Here is a 23,388-nt window from a genome sequence, read left to right as displayed (position 1 = left end):
AAACTCAATGTCATTTACCATATTAACTGATGAAGACACGCACATATAATTTCAATAGATGCAGAAAAAAAAATCATTTGGCAAAACCCAAATCCATTCCTAGTTTAAAAAAAACAAAACAAAAACTTTTAGGAAAGTAGCACCAAAAGGAAACTTCTTCAAAATAATAGCTATCAAAATAATGTAGTTAACTAATATTTAATGTTAAATATTGAGAAATGGCATTTGCTTTCACTACATCAACTCATCATTTTACTGGAGGTTTAAGCCAGTGTAATAAGATAAGAAAAAAAATAAAAGTTATCTATATTGGAAAGGAAAAAGTTAAACTACCATTAATCCCAAATGACAAGATCATCTCTGTAGAAAATCCTGTGAAATCTGCCCTCAAAAAACTAGAACTAAAAATTGTGTTTAACAAGGTCATGAGATCCATGATGAATACCAAAAAAAAAAAAAAAAAAAAAAATCAATTGTAAATTTATAGACTGATAGTATTCAGAAGTTGACATTGAAACAAGCAATACCACTTAGGCAAGTGTCAAAAACAGAAAATAATTAAATATAAACATGATATGCAAGATATATATGCTGATAAATAAAAGAACTTAGAACTTTGCAGAGAGAATGTAAAGAACACCTAAGTAAATGGAGAGATGCAATTAGTTCACAAATCATACAATTCAATAACAATTCAATATCATCAGGTTACCAAATATCCCCAAATTGATTTGGACATTAAATGTACTTCCAATAAAAATCTCAGGAGGCTTTCTTATAGAAATTGACAAATGGATTCTAAAATGTATATGAAAATTCAAAGGTCTAAAATATCCAAAGCTACTTTGGGATAAATAAAAACAAATTCAGACGATTTATATCGTCTAACTTCAAGACCTATAAACCTATAGGAATCAAGGTAATGTGGAATTAGCAGAGACAGAGAATCATAACATGAAACCAAGCAGTTTATTTCAGAAAGAAACCCATATGCATGTAGTCAAATGCTTTTTAACAAAGTTTTATGGGGGAGAAAGAATGAGAGTTTAATAAACAGTGCTAGAATAATCAGATATCCACATTGCAAAGAATAAAAAATAACTTTGAGCCATATGTAATACCACATTCAAGTTTGTAGAGGAATTACAATGGGAAATAAGACAATATTTTGGGGTGCTGTTATAGTTATTAGTTTGGTTTTGGTGAGTTATATCCGTATATCAAAATATAGCAAATTGGGTACTTAAAATACATGTAGTTTATTAAATATCAGTTATACTTCGATAAAACCACTTCAAAAGCTAGTTATTTATGTCTGCTTAGAAATTAAAGGTCTTTTTGATACATGCATTCACATATATTGAGTGCATATCGGACATATTTAACAGATACTTATATTCATAAAATAGAACTGCTATTGTCATCATTTTTTGTTTCCCATCACAAGTTTACTAAGCATTTTATAAAAGATGAAATACTTCTACACATGTAAATAGTGTTCCAAGTGAAAGAGCATTGTTTGGTGGAAATCAAGAAGAGATCTTGTATGCTGGAAGCCTATTTTCCATATTGCTTGGCTTCATTTAGTTGGAGAAAATAACAGAGCCTGTCTGGCCACCAAAGAAATCCTATCATCACCACAGATGCTTACACAGTTGTTCTGAGGATCAGCTAGGATCTTGACCCCAGTTTCAGAAATGTAAACTCCCATAAATTGATCTGTACTATAAGAACAAATGAAACAGTAGAATAACTCAGACTCTCAACCATAAGGAATTCTAGATAGCATCTAATCAAACCCTTTATAATCTAAGTGAAGAAACTGAGAGATTAAATGACCTGTCCAAGGCTTGGTAATGGCAGAGTCAAATCTAAAATCCCAGAATTCTTGTGACCGAATCCTATGCCTTCTTACCACTGCAGCATTGTCCTTTGAGAACTTTCCCCCCTAAAACACCCATTAATCATATCCATATAGAAAAGCATCTTCTTACACTTTGTTTTATTTAAGTACATTTTTGTTTAATTATAATGAAAAATATTCCTGCAATCTTTACTATTGTCAAACCCATCTGCAGACTCCGGATTTGACCTTTTGGAAAATTAGCTATTTAATTTATACACACTTGGGACAATGTCCCCTGATTTGGTTCCTATTTCCTTGACACTCATTTTTCATTATCCATGGTGAAGACAATAGTCTCTGTCCTTCATCTGGAATAACTGTTTTGAAACCTCTTTTAAAACAAAAGCACCAGGTTAAGAGTAGTTTCTGTAACAATAGACTCTTTAAATATAAGAAAAATATGCAAAATCCCAGGGACCTCTTAATTATATTGGTACAATCCAGGTAGAATTAATTTTTTATTTAAATATTCCCCTGTTTTCTTTCTGATTTCAAAAGCATTTTATGTTCATTAAAGAAACTGTTGAAAACAGAAAAAAAGCTCTAGAAAGATAAAAATTACCCATAAACTAATCAATTAGCTATAGCATTTTTAATAGTTGACATTTACTCAATTATATAAGTAGAGAGAGATACCTGTAACCAAAGATATTTAACTAAAAAGCTATAGATAGATCTATAAAGCTGGAAGTCCTATCACATATAATTTTGTATCTTTTTTCAATTAACATATAATCCTTTCCCCATCACTAAAATTATTTGTAATATCATTCAGAAATGCACATTGTTCAACCATACTGCTATATTATTATTTAATCTTTCTCTTGTTGCTGAACATATATGTACTTTTTAATCTTTTAAGTGAGGCCAATTATGTGCATGTCAATCTTTATTAGCATTTCCAATTTTTTTTTCATAGGATACATTTCTGGACAACATTTTTTAAAGGTTCAAAATTTCCCAGTAATACATGATCATATAAGCTAATTCAAGTCTACATAAAGTTCTTCTTTAAAAAGAATGTGTGCCAAATGTACTTGGAAAGTAAGAATGGAATGCATATAAAATGTCTTTTCCATGCATAAGTAGCTAACAGGAATAGCAGCTAATTTTAAACATTTTGCTTTATTTCCCTTTATAGTAATAGTGGCATAATATTTGCACACAAATTCCCAGTATCTGGACATTATGGTGGATTTGAAACTGAAAAACTGTCATTGGCTAAAAGACTAGTTCCTAGAAGATCTATTTAAGATAAATTTTTAATAAAGGCATAAGCACATGGTGTCACCATGGTGATAAAAGGAAGCTGGGAATACCGTCTGATGGAATATAGGTTGAATAAAAAATAGGTTGGTGATACAGTAGAAGAGGTTCAGCCGAAGAAAGGATCAGAAGTAAAAGCAGAGGGTTTCTCTAATGAAGGGGAAAAAAACATCAAGAATCACAGAGGTATTAGTTTCCAATTAAATCATGTAAATGCCACATTTGGTTTTCTTTTGCAGTTTCTGTCGACTTATTAAACCTCAGGCTAGCTATGTAGTCCATAGTTCATCTTCCTAGCCATCAGTGGGCAAATCTCAAAAACAAGAGACAAAACGATTTCTTCCAAGGATGCTTCTTACAATGTACCGTGTGGCTTTGTTGTTTCTGAACGCTAATTCTATTGGGGCATAGGGATGGAAATGGGGGAGCCCTGCTTCTTCACCTCAAGCTCTTGGCTACACTCAGACATTCTCAAGATATAATGAGACCACTGCCTAAGAAGATAGAACAAAAGAGGGCTTTAAAGAAAAATAATGATTCTTTCCCCCTGCTCATTCCTGGGGCTGAGAATCTGTGGGGATGTTGTTTAGGCATAATTAGCTGGAGAAAATGTTCATTATGATTTTTTTCTCCCCTTCGAAGAAGAGGAAGAATAGAAAGGTGGCGAGAACACGAGCCTGAGTGCTGTGTCTTTCACTTTATAGAAATCTGTGATCAGGACAAAGGTACTTACGATTTCTCAAAGTCAGCTTCTTCATCTATCAAATGAGGCTAATGCTTCACAGAATTGTTGTCAGGATTAAAGCACCTAATAGAGGACTTAGTGTGTAATGAACACCTGATAAATTATAGTGGGCATTATTATTAGTGTTATGTATGGATTATCCTGGGAGATATGAAAATATTTCCAAAATATTCCAAAACTGATAATCATATGGTACAAAGTGGATAAAAATCTAAGACAGTATGATAGTTACTAGGGAGAAAACATTTTAAGTCAATACTGTTTTATTTTTCTTGAATATTTCAATTGTGCTTGCTTTAAATACTTCTGCCAATACATACAACAACTTGCAGACTGAGGATTCTGCTACAATTACTTTCCAACCCTTGGAAATGTGCTCTCTCAGCCTAAGAAGGAAGTATGCCCAAATTTCTGTTTAAGATGATGAACGAAATCAGCACTTCCTGCACATAAATGTTCATAGGAAGTCACCTGGGGATCTTACTAAAACACAGATTTGAATTCAGTAGGTACAGGGTGGGTCTTGAGATCTTGTGTCTCTAACAAGTTTATAGGTGATGCTGATGGGCTGGCCTACACACCACACTCTGAGGTAGGGTCGGGACCAGTGGCTCTCAACTGGGAGTGATCTGGGGCCCCCAGGGGACATTTGTCAATGCCTGGAGACAGTTTTGGTTGTCACAACTGGGGTGGGGGTGAGGTGCTGCTGGACATTCTATAATGCACAGGACAGTCCCAACCACAAAGAATTCTTATTGCCTAAAATGTCAACAATGTCCAAAACATCAGTCGTGCCAAGGTTGAAAAACTCTGGACTAAACAAATCTATGGATCTGCTCCACTTAACATCAACATATTATCATGAGGAATAAAATATATTGTGTTTTATTCATACCTAGGTCCAAAGGAAGGAAAGACGGAAGGAAGGAAAGAAAAGGAAGGGAGGAAGAAAGAAAGAAACTGAAGGTGGGAGTGGGGTGTGAGGCTGGAAACATTATAAGTGTGTGTTCAAACCTAAATGATGAACCACAATGAGAGCCACAGCGCCCATAATGGGTCATCCCAACCTGACACACCCCTCAGGGTCGGGGCAGTAGTTCTATCATGTGGATTGTTTGGAAGCACAGGTCCTGGGCATAAATGAGGAGCAGGCAGGTATGAGGTCCACGAAGCTGTCTGCCCTGAGTAGACTGAGTCCACAGCTGCCTGGATATAATAGGAATGTAGTGCCTGATGATCACAGGTGAGGGGACTAGGTACACCCCACCTGCAGAGACAAAGGATAAATGCCATGAAAATGACTCTGTAATCTAGGCAGAGGAACATTATCTCAAACTGCCTTTTCTAAACTGATACTCTCTTCTACTGGGATTTGACAAATTATCATTTCACAAACTAAGTTTTGATTGATAGAATGATATCTACCAACATGTTTACTAATAATTTTTTCCCTAAATTTTCTTTTAGATTCATCAAGGAGTTTATTTTTATAAGTTGCCTTGAAGATTTCACAAAGATATTTTCATTAGCAAAATCGTAATCAACACCAGCTGTATTAAGAATTTAATTGACCCACTTGGGCAATCATTCATGTAACAAAATAATTTATCTTAGGGCAAGAGAGAGATAAAAGACAGAGGTTGGAGTTTAAACAGGAGACAAATCAAAATTACAGAGAGGGTTTATCACTTCTAAATGGTATCAGTAACATTTCTTGGAAAGAAAAAATGAGCTAGTATTCTGAATGCAAAACTGATCTCAGTGGAAACCTGAATGCCATCTTACACTAGGAGACATTAATCCGATGCCCTGGGACTTCCAGTCTATGGCCATACCACCCTGAATGTGTGTGCCCTATCTTTTCTGATATCATGACACTTGTGAGACATCCAAACACAGCAGTCCGAAATCTGGATAACAAGCTCCTTGTCTTAGTTTCTCCAAAAGAAATATGAGGTACATTTCCTGTGCTTTGATGTTTAGTGTTATGAGAGGAATAACAATGAACACATATAACCTAGTAGATTATGGACACGATCAATTACTGAATTTAGGGGGAAGCTGTACATTTTAGTTTTTCACATAAGATCAAAATATTTTTAGAACAGCCTCAGACAGAAAAGGAGAATACCAATGCAATTCAGAAATCTGGAGACTAATAACTGTGTGTGTGCATGTGTGTGTAATCCAAAGTTTGAAGATTGTATCTACATAGATTAACTTCTGTAAGGTCCGGAAAATATGAAAATGTTATCGACTTTATATACTCTGACCTTTCTCCAATTTCCAAGCCAGTTAATCAGTATTATTAAGCACATATTATGTTGCATAATAGGACTAGGTCTGTAACCAAATGCTATCATGGAAAAAGGCCTAAATTCCTTTTAAATGACACGGAATGAAGGTCTTGGGAGTGAATCATCCCTGATGATTTTTTTAAAAAATTCTAATCTACTGAGAGAAAGGGAGTGAAAAGACCTCAGAGAAGCTGTGCCTTCTTCACTTTGTCTTATGTTGTGTAATGGGAATGTAGAAATAGCCTCATTTTAAAATGTTTTATGAGCTTACCCCCATTGGTTAATAACAGTTGTAGGCGGTCTCTGAAATTTATCCAAACTTCCTGAGGAAAGGAAGGCTAATTAAAGTGAAATGTGCCTCCCTTGTCACATAACACTTGCTTTTTCCTTGAAATGGTCAACTTCAAGTCCATGGAAGTCCCAACAAAAACACCTCCCTAACGGGGAGATTTTTCCATGCCCTAGTCAATCTGTGTTTACATCCACCCGTCTATACCTAACTCTCCTATAATTAAATCAAGAGACTTAGGAATCAGTCTTAACAGCTACCCCCAAATCCTAAATGAATTCCTTAAGTAGTCTTTGTAGGAAAATGTGGGGCTTTTTAAAAGGAACGCTCGCAGTGAGGCAGCCGCACCTTATTTACCAGCCGGGAGCAAAAGCAGGCTTAGAGCTGTGTGTCAACACCGACCATTGTTCCTATTAGGGTACAATTTTCATGATATTTTTTAAGAATGTAAAATAAGGTGAGTTGGAACATGCAATTCTAATTCCTTTCAGGGCTTATCACTCTTCAAACATTCAATAGCCACCCTTAATACCATTACCTCTGGGATAACATTTGAGTAGGGCCCCTGCAATCTAACAACAAGAGACGGCCAGAGCAGGACTGTGGTTTAAAAGCCTGGTTAAAGATTAACACAAACAGTAATAAGAAGGTTCTTTAGGAAAGAATCAGGACAGCTGCAGCTGAATCCCAGCTACCTGCTGAGGGTTGCTAGGCAACATGGGCATACCACTGCCCCAAGGGCGTTTTACTTTACAATTAGGATTTTTGAAGGGGAAGAGGGGGAAGGGGGGTGATTCCTAGTGAAACTGATGTAGAGTCATATATATAGATACGTGTTGTTGTGTTATTTTTTTTAAAATAGGAAAATGGTGTCACTCAGTTCGTTCAAAGGTAGAATACTGACGATAAAAGCAGATTTCTTTTTTTGTATGTAACTGACAAAAATCTAGGAATAACATGGAGTTTTAAAAGTGACATTTTGACTCTAAGGGAGGAATTATTTGCAATTTGTTTTGAACAGAAGCTTAGTTCATGTCAGATGTGAACCTCCAGACAATCATTAGTTTAAACTGCCTGCTATGTGTTTAAAAATTTCAGTCAATTTAGAGCTGATCTGAATTGCAAATGTGATGATAATAAGCCATTAGGGAACTGCCTATCTTTTTTTTTTCTTCCTTGCACTTACAACCCTCTGCTTTAAGGAGCTCCGACGACACTGAAATATGAAAATATCATTTTAATCATGCGTGTTGTCGACAAACATAGAAAGGCCAGAGACTCAGAAGTGGCATTCAGAGGCTGGAAACAAGAAACTGGGCAAGAAAGAAGAAACAGACATGATCTTTTCTTGAAATCATATACAGTAGTAAGATTTCCCCAAAAAACAAATATTCGATTTTCTTGGTAATGCAACACACATCTCCGAGCCCAACATCTGGATAAAATTTATTTTCTTTGGATTTTGGAATTAGAGAACGTTAGCCCAAACCTTTTATGAGGTCGCTTGGGAAATTAAGAGAAGAGCTTCTACGGTCTAATTTCAGCTTGCAGTACAAATAAGGAGTTTTTAAGAGTGCTCATCAATAAAAATTCTTTAAACAGCACCGAGTGTTAAACTTTATGTTGATAAAATGAATTTAAATAAAAAAATTTAAAAATTTTAAAAAGACAAAACAGAAAATCAAATAATTCTATGGATCTAGAAAAAGAAAATAAACAGCCTATTTTGGTTTTCTAAAACGCTACGGCTTTCAGTAGTCTCAAAACCATCAATATCAAGAGGTATTTTATTCTCCCAAAGATGTTCCGGTTCAGAAGCTTACACATTAGCACAAAACCTAGATAATGAAAAATTTCAGTCAATCCTTGGATCTATCAATTGGCAGCTATATACCTAAGAGAAGAGAATGGAATTGAAAAAAAGAGGTGAGCTCCCCACATTTTCAGCACGTAAGACACATTTTCTTCCTTCTTAGATGCCCGTTTATTAAACCATCTGATTTCCAAGCTAAGAAGACCATTACAAGGAAAAGGCTGATAACTGATCAACCAGCCATATGAAATCACTTAGCGTAACTCTGTTAGCCTCTATACAACACCCACTTTCTACCCCTCTGAATTCACTAAAATTTGGCACTTGGCTTTGTTTCAATTGTATTAATAGGACCCCAGAAGTTTCATCTCTACCACTTGCCAAAATCTTTGGGAAATATGGAAACTTATGAGTAATGCATTCATGACATATTTTCTCTCAACAAGTTAAATATTTGCTATGATAAAGATAAAGTGTAACATTATTGGCAAATATAGCACAAAATGATAGAATTTGAGACCCAGGGGGAAGATCTTAGTTAGAATTTAACCCCAGTGGGCCTTCATCATCCAGAAAGTCAGGGCTCTGGCCGATCCCAATGTTTGTTTATATCCCCGAGAATGAAAGATAAGAGCAGGAACTCTGGTAAATTGGGGAAAGGGGAACCTTCCAAGTGTCAGCTTTTAGGCCCCATCTGGACTCCATAAAAATTAAAATTTTAAAAAAGAAAAAAATTCTCAAAAATAACAGCCCTTCTTTTCCATACAGTGTCACTTCACTTGATTTTAAATTATGCCTGTCTAAAGGATGGTTCTCAAAGGGAGAGGCTCCCGCTGGGTCTCAGCCAGAAATGTGAAGCAGAAATGGAGCCAATCATGCATATGAATGAGGAAAGCGAACCCAAGTCCGAGAAGGGATTTTCCTGAGCCACATGCACCTTGTGCTTAGGCAGTCACCCACTCCCTCACTCAACAAATATTTACTGAACCTCCTTGGTGGGCCAAGAATTGTGCTAGGCGCAACTAGGATACAAGGATGAATTAGATGATGGGTCCTGCCCACCTGGAATTTGTCAAGAGAAACAAAGCCTTCACATGAATAAACACCATAGAAGAAGGAGGTGAAATGTCAAAAGTCAAGCTGTTAGGAGGTAGGCATAGGAGGGCAGATTTTGGGGCAGTGTTAATAACCATGCTGCTCAAGGTGCAACTGTTCTCTGCATTTGACAGAGATTGAGCAACTTTCTGTTTTCTAAGCCAAGCTGTTTTAAATCTCCTCAACTCTCTGAAACCTCTAACTCACCACGATTCCCCTCCCTTGCAGTAAATGACCTCAATTCCCATCCTGCAGAGAAAATGGAATCCATCAGCTGGAAACCCACTCAGCTTCCTGCCAGCAGCCTACACACCCAATGGCATCCAAACCCATCACATTCCCTCTTCCCTCCCACAGGCTCCTGGTCCTGTGTATTCTGAAAGGCCAGTGCATCCATCTCTGCTTTATGTCCCATCAACTTACCACCTCTCTCCTCAGAGCCTTTATTGAATACTTCCTTGACCCTCTCCTGCAACTTCCAATGCTCCTCCTTGCTGCCTACTACTCATTGGCATTTAAAACTATACAAGTGTCTACTATCTTAACAACAACAAAAACAAAAACTCCCTCAAAAATCTCTTTCTCTTTCTATAGATCCTGTACTCTCTGCTCTGTCTTCTGTGGTCACCCCTTGTCATGTGTACTTATTTCAACAAAGTCAATTAAAAGGAAATAAAATTTTAAAATCCACTTCTCAGTGGCTCTAGCCACAACTCAAGTGGCTCATGGTGACCATGGAGAAGAGTATAAACTTAGACCTCTCCAACATCGCATAAGCTCTATTACTAGATTTTGCCTTCTTTCCATTCTTCCTCCCTCTTTAGCCAAACTACACTGGGGACTTCCTCTGTGCTGACATTATACTCTTACCCCCTCTTTACTCTTCAACTCACAGCAATCTGACTTGTCCCCACTCCTGCACTGAAGCTGCTCCTGCCAATGTCATCAACCCTTCATGCAACTCAAAAGCAGAGACATGACCAGGATCTTCACTGTCTTGACTAATTTGTAGCTATCGGATACCAAGGACAATTATCTAAAAGAGTCTCATTCATTTTTTTATTGGACCCCACACTCTGGCTTTTCCCTCACTTCTTTGACTGCCCCTTCCTAGTCTCCTTCAAGAACTTTGCTTGCTCTGCCCACTGCATAAATGCCTTTTTTCCTTGGACCTGTCTCAAGGGCTCTACTCTCTTGCCTTTCCAGTTTTTCCCTGGATGACCTCACCCCCTCCCATGTCCTTCAATGACCATCTATGTACCCCTAATATTGCCACACAGAGACTTCTCCACTGAGCTACAAACCATATACACACTCCAGTAAGCTACACACACATAGACACACACCATGGGACATTTGAATCTCTTATTCAGTATGGCTCAAATTAAGTTTATCTCCCACATGCCACTGCTCAGATATGTCCCTCTTCCTTTGAAACCTCCAGCATTGAGTGGTGTCACTTTACCCATGGTAAAATCCAGGACTTCATTCTTGCACACAACCACTCACAATTCCAGTTATTTTTTTTCCTTTTGTCTATGCATTCCTCCTCATCCCTAATTCATCCTACCCTCCCCTCTCACCCAAATCACTATACAGTCTCCCTGAGAGCCACCCTTCTGTCTTGTCCTCTTCCAAACTACATTTCCCACTGGGGTCAAAATTATCTTTACAACAAACCAAACAAAGAAAAAAAAACAAAAAAAAACAAAAAACAAATCAGCTTGACTCTAGCTTCCCTACAAGCCCTCAGTGGTTTCTAATTACCCTTAGGATAAAGTCCAAGTGCTTTACAGGATCAGGGAGTCCCTGCTGCCCTCTGTCTCTCTCCTCTAGGGCACACTAAACTCAAACTACACCTAACCACCCATTGATGTTCCATGGGCTGTATGCCGTGAGCAAACGCCTTCACCTTGGGTCTTTGACTGGAGTACTATCACCACACATAATCCCTTAACTTTGCTTAACACCTCAAGGTCTCATTTCTGATATTATTTCTCTGAGGAAGCCTGCCCAACCCCATAAGTCTAAGATAGGGGTCCTACCATTATGATATCTTTTGCTGAACAATAAAACACCTCAAATGTAATGGCTTATACCTCCAATTTATTTGGCCCAAGTATTCAAGAAGGGCTCAGCAGAGTAGTGTTGGCTCAGGAACCTTCCCATGGTTTCAGTTAGAAGGTGGCTATTGCTGGAAAAGCAGCAGGGACACAGCCATGTAGGGACTGGCCAGACATCTCTCATGCTGTCCATAGTCTCGAGAGCTCTCAGTGTGGTCTCTCTACTTGAGTTAGTTTGAGCTTCCTCACAGCAGGCATGCCTTGGGACAGATGGACCCTTTATACAGCAGCTGAAGACTTCAAGGGGAGAAGTTCCGGCAGGCAAGGTGGAAGCCATGATGCCCTTCAGGGCCTCACCTCAGGACTCACGATACCACCGTCATAAACCAGCCCAGACTCAAGGAGGAGAAGCACAGATGTCAGCCCTTTAATGCAAGGTCACACTGGTATCAAGGTCACACTGTAGATGAACAAGCACAATGGAGGACATTGTTGCTGTTTCTTTAAAAAATGCAATCTGCCACACTACATTTGTTCTACAACACTCAGTATTCTTATCAAAGTACTAAACACACTCTGCTGTAATTGTTTGCCTATGTGTATTTTGAGTCAGTACTATGAGGTACCATCATTTTACAGCTGAGTATTGAGGCTCAGAAAGGTGAGGTAATTTGACAGAGATCCCCTCTCCCCCTCTCCAATAAGTGAAGTCACAGAATCTGGACTGGGGCTCAAGACTTTTGGAGCATTCTGTCTAAATCACATTGTTCTCTAAATAGCTTGATCCACTTTTCAACCTTTGGAATATGACACCTATGTTCATACCCTACCCCTAATAGAATCAGATGATCATTAATATTGAGGAGCACAGGTTTAATGAGCCTGGTACCCAGAGGCTCCCTGCTATTTGTAAGGACATACAGTGTGATCACAAAATCAAAGGCAAGGCCGATCTGCCACATTTAGTGCTATAGCACTGCTAGGACATCAGCTTCTGGATGAATCCACATGGATGCTGTGCATTAATAGACATCACTATTTTCACATATTCCCCTACCTTCATTTTTACCATAAGATCACGTTTTAAGTGCTAAGAGTTGTGAGGGCTCTAAGTCTGTACTTGCCTAACGTACCACTAAAGGCTTATCCTTTGTCTAGTACATTCCCTGCTACAATTTCAGAATTCCTGGGGTCACAGAAACTGATCCTCTTGGAGGCTTGCTTATTGCCCTGCCCAGGGAGGGAGAAGCACAGAGGTACCTCTCAACCAACCTCAGAAACCATGGACTTCAGGAAAGCAGGCTCGCTGCCTTGGCTGTCTCCAGCCACGTCTCACTGCAGTGTATGAAGCAAGCCCTTTGTCATGGCCACCCTCTTACCTCCTACTAATGGGGCCACTCGGATGCTCATCTCTAAAATTCACAGTTCCATAACCTACAACCAAAAAATATCTTCTTAATTAATTTAAGATGTGGAGTTTTATCCAGTTTGGGTTAGTATGGCCAGGAGAAAGTAATTTATCTCCTTCTGAAGAGATTTAGTCCCTCCTTCTTCATCTTCCCCATGTCCTAGAGCCTTAGATTTTTTTTTTTTAAACTCATTATTGAGTATAGTTTGACACGCAAGGTCATAGAAGTTTCTGGTATACAACATAGTAATGGGACACTCACAGTTTAGCACAAGAAGTGTAGTCATGACACAATGTTATTCACTATATTCCCTATGATGTACTTTTCATCTCTGTGACCTATTTATTTTATAACTGGAAGTTTGTACTTCTTAATCCCCTTAACCTATTTCACCCATCCCCACCCCCACCAATAGCCATCAGTTTGCTCTCTGTATTTAAGAATCCAATTTAGACATTTTTTTAATTCTACATGCAAATGGAATCATTCATTTTTATCTTTCTCTGACATATTTCACCTATCCCATACTTTAGAATTCCTAGCCTCCTCCACTCCAGACATACATCTATTATCGAAGAAGTTCGGGATCACTGGGTGGCGCAGCGGTTTAGCGCCTGCCTTTGGCCCAGGGCGCGATCCTGGAGACCCGGGATCGAATCCCACATCGGGCTCCTGGTGCATGGAGCCTGCTTCTCCCTCTGCCTATGTCTCTGCCTCTCTCTCTCTCTCTCTGTGACTATCATAAATAAATTAAAAAATAAAATAAAATAAATAAAAATTAAAAAATAAATGTTACTTTAAAAAAAAAAAGAGTGAAGAAGTTCCTCTGCCTAGTCTGTGCCTAACTTAGCTACTATCCCAAGGACTGTGGACAATGGGAATTATATGCCATAGCCCAAAGAGACAAGCACACCCATAATAATATAAACTCGTGTTTAAAAATATATATATATATATATTTACCCACATCACTCCCATTATGCTGGCTACTATAAAACAAAACCGAAAATAGTAGGTACTGATGAGAATGTGGAGCAATTGGAACCCTTGTGTGCTGCTGATGCCAATGTAAAATGGCTCAGCTGCTATGGAAAAGAAAGTATGGTAGTGACTCAAATCTTTAAAGATAGAATTAGTACGGTATCCAGGATTTCTACTTCTGAATATATGCTTTGCTTGTGAGCTCTTGTTCATAGCAATTTACTCACAATAGTGAAAATATGGAAGCAACCATGTTTCCATGGACAGTTGGATGGAAGACTAAGTGTGCTATGTACATACACATGAGTAGGCCTTGAGGACATTCTGGAGATGGATGGTGGCAGTGGTTGCAAAACCTGTCAATGTATTTAATAACACTGAACTGTGTACTTGAAAATAGTTAAGACAGAAAAAAAAAGTAGGTAAGATGGTAAATTTTATGTTGTGTGCAATTTGCCACAATTCACACACACACACACACACACACACACACACACACGGGGTGGGGAGGGAAAATACAGATAGAGTTCTGGGCTTAGCTCTGGGTTAAGCATTTTCCTTGAGTTGCTTCACATAATTCTCACAACAGCCCTAAGAGACAATACTATTATCACCATTTCATAGATGCGTAAGTGGAAGATTTAAGTGATTAAATGATTTATTCAGGGTTATGCAAACTGGAAGCAGATGCATCACGATGCAAACCCAGGTCCTCTAGCACTAAAACTCACAATGCCCACCATTATATTTTAACACTTTGTGACCAGGACTATTCAGTGTTATCAAATGTCATCTTGTTACACTGAGCAAACTAAGACCATTAGCCATTCAAATTTGCTATAGTCCCTCCATAACCTTGGACGAGTAGTAGGGCATTGTAGTAGGGCAAATATGTAGAGTTGAACTACGTATTTTTTTTAAACACAGAATGTTTTCCACTAACTCAAACTTTTCTCTATTACCTAGCATTCAATGGACACAATGGATTCCTATTCTTAAATTTGGCTTTGGCCTCAAGTAACCTTTCATATATTAACACAGCCTCGTTATCATCATTAAGGCAACATGTGTCTTTTGAAAATCACCTTTCAAAGAAAATATTTTTATCAGTTATCTCACCAGTGGAATTAGCAAGCTGGACGAATGAACTCTTAGTTTAAACATTTCCTAAATCTCTAATTCTATTCTACAACTGCATTACGATGAGAAGGCTCATCAGAAAGATTAAGAGACTGGACATAATTAAGAATCTAATTCAGAGAGGCAAGAAGTTTCCATATAACCTCAATGTCCCACTATAGCCTCCTAGGTCTTGCCTTAGAAATTCAGCCTCTTAAATATTACTTTTTACATAACATACTCATGACAGCATTTATTATTAATGATCATCTGTGAGTTATGAAGGATAAAGTCATGTGAATGGAATCCAAACGTCAAACAACAGCCTCTCAGAAGCAACTGAACCTCATCCAACTGTAGGATAACTTTGGGAATGAGCTAACAAGTAATGCTGAGGAAAATGCTCTGGTTGAGCTAGTGATTTAATCTCTAAGAATCACCACAAAAATGTAAATGGTGAAGAGAAGAAAAAATGGTCACAGTATTAAAAAGTCACCAGAGTCAATCTCACAATAGGTCACCTGTATGTAGAACCCTGAGCTTTCAATCAGATGAATTCTGAAGGCTTGGAGGCAGACAAATTTCTTCATCTAACATTTCCTGGCTCCTTGGTGTTGGCAAACACAGTCAGGTTTGTGAGGGGTCAAATGTGTTGAACTCCTGTCAAACTTTCCAGGGTGGGTAAAAGTCAATAATTTTAATCTTAATCCTGAGGACATGGTGTGTTCAAGTTAGAAATCTACACCATATGTTCATGATGTGATTTCACAGAAGTCCTTAGAAGGTTTCTCCATAGGAGCTCTGTGAGATTTCCAAATTTCCTTGGCCTCAGGGGTTTAACCATTACAGTTATAAGTAAGAATATCATTGGTAAAACAACAACGACAAACAACAACAACAAACAATGATCCTTGTTGAGAATCTAGTATACGCCAGGCACTTCTACGTGCAGTACCTCATTTAAATTCTCATTACCAACCAGCAAATTGGATGGCACAGTCCCCATTACTCAGATACTGAACCACAGATGGATAAATGACTTTCTCAAATGTGTCCAGCTGGTATATGACCTCAGTGGAGTATATCTGACTCCAAAACTCATATCCTTTTACTACATCACCTGGTTTCTTTTTAGATCTATGAATTGATAGGTATTCTGTTCAAAATATGGAATATGCCCTTGTTTAGAAGGAAATGAAGCCCAGCAACATGTTTTCTGTTACTGAGCCAATGTCCCAGCTGACCTTGCCAGCTGCAGTGATATCATAATGTTAGTATCCCCTATAGAAAGAGCTCTTTATGTGAGTCCTTTAAAACTGTAGACTAGTCATTCTGAAAAAGTCAAGCAGCCTGAATTTATGCCCATAAGGGTTGTTTTTTTTTGTTTTTATGCTCATTACTTATGCCCTTTTCTTTTTAAACTGAACTTGTCAAGCCATTTTTGCAAGTATTCAGTACATTGCCACCCATTTAATCCTTTCTAGAATATAAATTCGGAACTACTTCTATGGAACTAGAACATGCTCATTTTGATAACATTCAGAAAATTTAAAATTAAAACAGAAAGATGATGCTAAATGATCAAAAAGGCAAGAAAAAAATCACCAGGGCTAAGATGACTCCCTGTGACCCACCAACTCCACAGCTGTATACTCAATGAAGTTTCTGTTTCTCTGTTATCTTAAGAAGATGCATATTTGACTCTCTTGGAAGATATGAACAAAGTCAGTTGCAAACCTCCATGTAATAAAATACATTATTACCGATGAATTATCAAAGGGAAAAAATGAAAATGCTAAAAGAAGCAAAAAATGTTTTTGTTTGTACTCTGTGCCAAATGTGTCAGGTGTTTTCATGGAGAGATCTCTTTCCTAATACAACTTAATAAAATGGATTTTTTTTCTCATTTTATAGATGGCAACAGAGGCCTTAACGAGGTCATATATCTTGCCCAAGGTTACATAGGGAGTAAATGGAAAACATACAATCAGAATTAAGCTCTAACTCCAAAACTCATTCCTTTTTCATTTTATTAAACTGCCACCTTTAATTTTAAAATACATATGGAAGTAGTCACTTAACTATATTTCCATCTCCGGATAACTATTGTGGGGAATTCTTATAGGGTAATTCATACAGCAGAACTTGCCAAGTAAACACATTTTTAATGATGATGACCAAAGCACACTCAAGCAGTCATTTAAACAGGTGAGGTGATCATTATATTTCTCCCGTTTAAACAAAGTTTCCATTCATTTAAGAAATATAACATGGCAGGATGCATGTTAGGAAGAGATAAGACATGCTCAGAGCCAATATCCGATGGGGTGAGGCAGAGGCCTATGATGTGAGGGGGAAGACAGTGATGCAAAATGCATTTTATCTCAAAGAAGCATATGCCTTGAGGTTCTTTCATTGAAAGCATTAAAGTTCAAGAAAAAAACTAGAGTCTCTCCCTTATTTTCCTCATCAACACAAAATGATTTATCTTCCTAACCTTATATCATAAATAGAAAACGTTTGCAAAATAACTGTGCAAATAACTATTGCAAATAAGTTAGTGACAGATTATCTATTTAACCACCATGATGTCATTAATATTGAATAACATCACATAGATCATTTGAATCAGTTATCATTTAAGTTAAACACATTGACATCCTTCATGAGTTTGCATTTTCCCTTTTGTAAGAGAGAAGCACCCGTTCAAAAACTAGAATGATAAACACAAGACAGACCACACACACTAAGAAAACAAGTGGGTCCCAGAGTCTGTGAAAACTCACAGGCTCACCCTCCTGCTTCCATTCCTTCTCCTGCCCATTTGGAAGCTCCAGCTTTCCCATCCCATGGCTGTTTCCTTCCCCCCAAATATGCCACAGTCTGGCTTAGTGTGAAAACTGAACCCAAAGCCACTGGCACAGGGTGATGGTCAACGGAGAAAGGTTACATGCCTCCTCATTCTTGATTTTCTCACTCCTTTTGAATGTGCTCTTGCCAGGAAGCAGGACACATAAAATCCTATTGAGGACTGCCATCTTTTCCCTGCGAGGGTCTTCCCACCCTTCTCTGGCCCTGACACGGAGAGCTGATTAGCTGAGATGCCCCCCTGCCCTAGCACAGACACTCAAACCCCCAGCTCCTTCTCAGTGGCCATGCTTTCCTTCTTGTCCTCTCATGCCTCAGACAATTGGTTAATTCCTCTTACTCATCCGTCTTCTATTGCCAGGAAGCTTTGGCTCACATGAATGTAGTTCTTCTGTTCAACCAGATTTTGGTCACTCCATTCACCATGACGTGCAGCTTGGGCTGTCCCAGCTTCTGCCAGCAGAGCTGGTTATAAGAAGCGTTCATTTATGTCTGTTGCTGAGCAGTACTCCAGACTCTTACATGGAAACTCCTATTATTTGATTTAGTGAGGAGTTTTTCAAGCCTCCTGTTGCAACTGGCTGGAAAACTCTGGACTAATGTCTCTGGGATTGTTGTTACACAGACATCCTCCTCTTAGGTCTGGGATTTTGGCTTCATGTTCTATCCACAGATACCTCATAGAATATCCTTGAGTCCTTTGCACACTTTTAAGGTGAAATAGTGCCAAATAATATCATTTTCCCCAATGTGCTTTCAATAGCATGTGTCAACTTAGAGCATGAAAATCTGCCATACGGCTAAAAGATGATTATTGGGGAAAAAAATGTTGAAAGACATTGTACCATTCTGCCAGTCTATGGTGGAGTTTTTTTTTTTGTTTGTTTGTTTTTTTTTTTTTTGTTTTTTTTGGCATTGGGTATGTATCAGAATCATCTATGGAGCTTTTTAAAAAAATATAGCCATGCTGGACCCAGTATGTCTGTGCCCCTTCCCAAAAGATCAGACTGCTATTCATGATTTTCCCATGATTCTGCTGCAACAGTATTATAAGGTTTATTCTGAGGCTTTTATAGGAATGTGCATAGTAAAAACCTTAACCATCTCCACTGTTTGAGTAATTTAAAGGAGTATAACCTTAAAGAAATGTTACAGTGTCTGTGAGATTGGTTCACATTCTAACCATGTATGCCTACCTACTGGAGCCCAGTTTAAGAATTCCAGAAGGTAATTGGGTAAATGGGATGAACATCCACGTAAATAAGATTGCTATTAGGATCTGCAAAGCTCCTACGTTTCTATGACCCTGTGATGAAGTAATTTGCCTTTCTGATAAAAGTGCTGTTCCCTTATAGGTCATTGCTTTAGTTATGCTGGAATCTTCCTGGTTGTAAAAATCAGAGATAGGCCTAAGCTAGCTCAAAGATGGATATATAACGTATGGCTCAATGAGACAGATAAGAAACTCCAAAAAAGATCTATGCAATTCACACTAAAGATTAGAACAGAATGCTATCCATGCTATTCATATTTTTTAAGGGTGGAATAGGTGTTGCCGTGATGGTTCTTGAATTCATCTCCTTAGAAAAGGGTTGGAATTGTGGTCTAGTCAGGAAAGCAGAAATTACTCTAGGTATTTCAATATGAGGAATTTAGTAGAGGAACTGGTTTCCCAAATGATGAAAGAGGTGAGAAGCCCATCAGGGGTAATAGAGCTCATTAAAACAGCTAAAATCTGCTGTCATCCTGAGGGTTGAAGAGGCAAAGGGATGTCCAGGGTTACTAGACTCCACAAAGGACAGCTATGTGGAGGAAAATGCAACCATGGATGGAAAGCCTGACTAATGGAAGCTGAGACCATTGATGAAGGAGCTTTCAGACAGAGCTGGAATCATGAAGGTAAAATAGTCTCTGCCTGAGACACCAACGAAGATGGGAAGAGAGGGACAAATATGGTGGCTTTTCCCTTCTTCCTGAAATCGAATTTCTCACCAGTGCCTCCCATTGGCTTAACACAACCAGTAGCTAGTGCTACAGATCAATGCAGAAGCAGCACAGGGAGTGGATCTAAGAGTAAAGGGGTAAATTTCAGTACAAAGGGCATCTGTACATCCCATGCCCATCACACCACCATTCCTGATTCATTGTGTCTCTGTCTTTGCTTTACCTTCTATTTCTAACTTCTCTTTGTATGCTGTGAATTGAAAGCCACCAAAACAAAGGGTATGTTTGGATTGATGTTCCCTGCTCAAATGAAAGTAGCGTTACTAAGGAGAGTTCTCATAGCAGGCCAGCCCTCTTCACCACTACCTCTGATTCAGCCACTGATCCAATCAGCTGTAGATTTCTTAGTAAAGTCACTTGTACAAAGCAAAACAACTAATACAAAAGGAGACATCTGCAGCTAATTTTCTCAGGAGAGTGATATATCACATGTACAAAGCACGCTGAGGGTTTTTTTTTTTTTTTTTTTTTTTTTTTTTCCCAGAAATGGTCAGTGTTATGGGCTAAATGGTGTCCTCCCAAAATTTATATGTTGAAGTTCTTAACCCCCAGGACCTAAGAATGTGACTGTATTTGAGAATAGGGTATTTAAAGAGGTAATTCAATTAAAATGGGGTCATTAGGGTAGGCCCTAATCCAATATGAGTGGGGTTCTTCTAAGAAGAGATGAGGACACACACAGAGATTACCATGTGAAGACATAGGGAGAAGACACCACCCATAAGCTCAGAGGGAGGCCTCAGGAGAAACCAATCCTGCCAAACCCTTGATATTCAACTGCTAATTTCTGAATTGTGAGAAAATTAACATCTGCTATTAGAGCCACCCAGACTGTGGTGCTTTGTTATAGTAGCTCTAGCAAAGTAATAATAGCTAATATAGTAGGTTGAACTACATGTACAGATCTGCTTCTGAAGATTCTGAAGTCCAATGGTGTGTTCCATATACTTAGTGATGACTGTTTCAGTTGCTAGTCATCATTAACATTGGTCTTTGTATTAGTTAGCTAGGCCTTTTCCTCTGTGTGCACATCACAGAGAAAGTTATCTTCCTCTTCTTATAAGGACACCAGACACATTGGATTAAGGCCAACCATATGACATCATTTAACCTTAATTATCTCCCTAAAGGGTTTATCTCTAAAAACAGTCATATGGAGGGTTAGGACTTCAAAACCTGAATTTTGCAGGGACACAATTCAATCCATACCACTCTTTAAACACTTAGTCTATTCCACTTGTAGTTGTAACAGTTGAAGATATTCCCATTTGGGCAGTAAAGAACTGGTCTAGAAACCTAGCTCAGATACCTCTCCTGAGTGCCATGAAGTTGATCACAAACACTCTGACTATTCCTCTCCTCTAAAACCAAATCCTTATCTCACCAAGTTATTGTAGAAATCTAATTATGTTGTTGGTAAGCATATTTTATGAATAGTAGAGTGTTCTTGCCAATATCTTCATTATTATCCATGTACCTCTCAATTCTTACCTGTTCTTATCTAGAACCACATCTATCTTTCTAGTTATCTTTCAGACAAACACCAGGTCTAGCCTATTTTCCTCATAGACATACTGCCTCAATTAACATTTCCCATGATGCCTGGGTCTTGCTTTCCCTTGCTTCCTATGTAATCTCCAAGGTCATAGCCATTCATAGTTTCCTTATCTATAAAATGGGGATAATAATACTATCTACCCTCATATGGGTGTTGTGAGGATTAAGTGAGTCAATAGCTATGGCACACTCAAAACGATGTCTCATATGTATTAATCACTGTAATTGTTTGCTATTGTTAACATCACTATCATCATTATCAGAATTATAGATAATTGATCATTTTTCCTATATGAGAAGCTGTTGCTTCCCTGATTCCCCTTCGCTCAGCTACTGGAGGTGATAGCTACGAAAGTTTCATGCCCACCACCTTCTCCAGAAGACTGTCATTGGCTGCCTCTCCTGAGGATGTCTGGGGTGTTGTGCCACCTTTCCCTGGAGGCAACTCATAGCCAGCGACTGACCAGTGCAATAATAGGTAAAATAGCCCAGTCCCCAATTCTCCGTGTAGGACAAACTCTGCTATATGATTCGTTCTCCAGGTTCTGCAATGATAACAATCTGAGGCTAAATGTTTTCTCAAACAACACATTCATCTATCTGGTATCTCTTATTCCCTTGAAGGGATTTCTGAAAACATCACTCCAATTATTCACTTGCAGGAGAACTCTTTGGACGTGGAATCTATGAAACCAACCTAAAGGACTCGCCTAAGCAGATAGTGTATTTTACACTTAAACTATGCCATATATATTTTCTCTTCTCTGCCATGATATCAAACTTCATCCCACTCTCCTGTTAGGTGTTTAATATTTTCTGGTTGATCAGTTGAAATACTGGCAACCAAATATCTACAGGAGGAAAGCTTACTAATTTGTTTTCAAGACCAAGAAACCAAGAATGTAGATGCAAAATACAGAAACCATGCAATTAGAAAACCAGCTCATCTGTCTGAACAACAAATGTAAATCACAATTAGTTGGGAGCAGTGATTTGTATTGAATGTGAACACTGCCAAAATGATAGGATCAACTGTGTCATTTGGAAACTGCATATACACCCAGAAAGCATGTGAGGAATATTGTCATTGAATACTGTCATATGCTTTGTGGATAACTTGTGTCATCCTAGTGACAGAAAATCCTACAGAAACGGCCTCTGAGGAAGGCAGAGGACAGGTCTTTATCTTTTCAGTCCTCCTGAGATTTCAGGAACAAGTTTCAATTAGAGGCAATAAAAGAATGAGAGCATCCTGCACTGCTGTGAACAACCAGAAGTTTTTACCTTATTTCACATTATGTTTCATATCATAGTAAAAGAAAAACTCAGTGTGATCCACAGATATAGAGACTCATGTACATCTATGACAGATTGGCTCTGCCCATCTCACAGTTATACCACATGAAGTAATATATGAAAGCATATTATAAGCAGGAGTGCACAATATGATTATGTGGTCCTAAATTATTATTATTAATGATGCAAGTAGAAAGATAAACATTTCCCATAGATACACTTATATGTTTCAGGTATATTAATCAGGATTCACTTAGTAGTAAGTAGTAGAATCCTAACTTTAACCTCAGCCAAAAAGGACTCAACCATTTGGTAGATAGAACCTAGACAGTTCGGGACACAGGGTGGAGATCCAATTGTTAGCACTAGCAGTAGCGTTGAATGGGAACAGCATACCAGTAGAAGGGAATGCCCCAGATTGTATGATGTATCAGATATTTGACAGAGGCTGGGACTTTGTGACTAAAAGAACAATGTTATACCAATGGCTAATGCTGAGAGATATTGACAACACCATGGTTTCTGAAGCTTTACCATGAATCAAAATAACTTGGGAGATTTGGTAAAATACAGATTCCTGAGCCCCAATACAATTTCCCAAAGTTAGAAGGTCTGAGGTGTTGCCAAAGAATTTATATTTTTAATAAGCTCCAAGGTGATGCTGATGGTTCTGGTCTGGG

The 23,388-nt window shown here is 38.3% G+C and overlaps 1 protein-coding gene across 7 annotated transcripts in view; it reads right to left on the bottom strand.

The window, feature by feature from the left end:
• The window catches only part of LOC118349920 (uncharacterized), a 586,341-nt gene that overhangs the window by 97,733 nt on the left and 465,220 nt on the right, over positions 1-23,388 (bottom strand). Inside the window, exon 9 of one of the 7 annotated variants that reach the window (XM_049106055.1) lies at positions 11,517-11,934. The exons of the other annotated variants lie outside the window; for them this stretch is intronic. Coding sequence (XP_048962012.1) covers positions 11,902-11,934 — 33 coding nt within the window. The 3' untranslated portion in view covers positions 11,517-11,901. Of the gene's footprint in view, positions 1-11,516; positions 11,935-23,388 lie in introns of those variants that run through there. 7 annotated transcript variants of the gene reach the window in all.

Source organism: Canis lupus, chromosome 35 (assembly GCF_003254725.2).
Source record: "Canis lupus dingo isolate Sandy chromosome 35, ASM325472v2, whole genome shotgun sequence".
NCBI classification, from domain to species: domain Eukaryota; kingdom Metazoa; phylum Chordata; class Mammalia; order Carnivora; family Canidae; genus Canis; species Canis lupus.
Note: the sequence above shows the minus strand (reverse complement) of the source record. Positions and strands in the feature narration are given on the sequence as shown.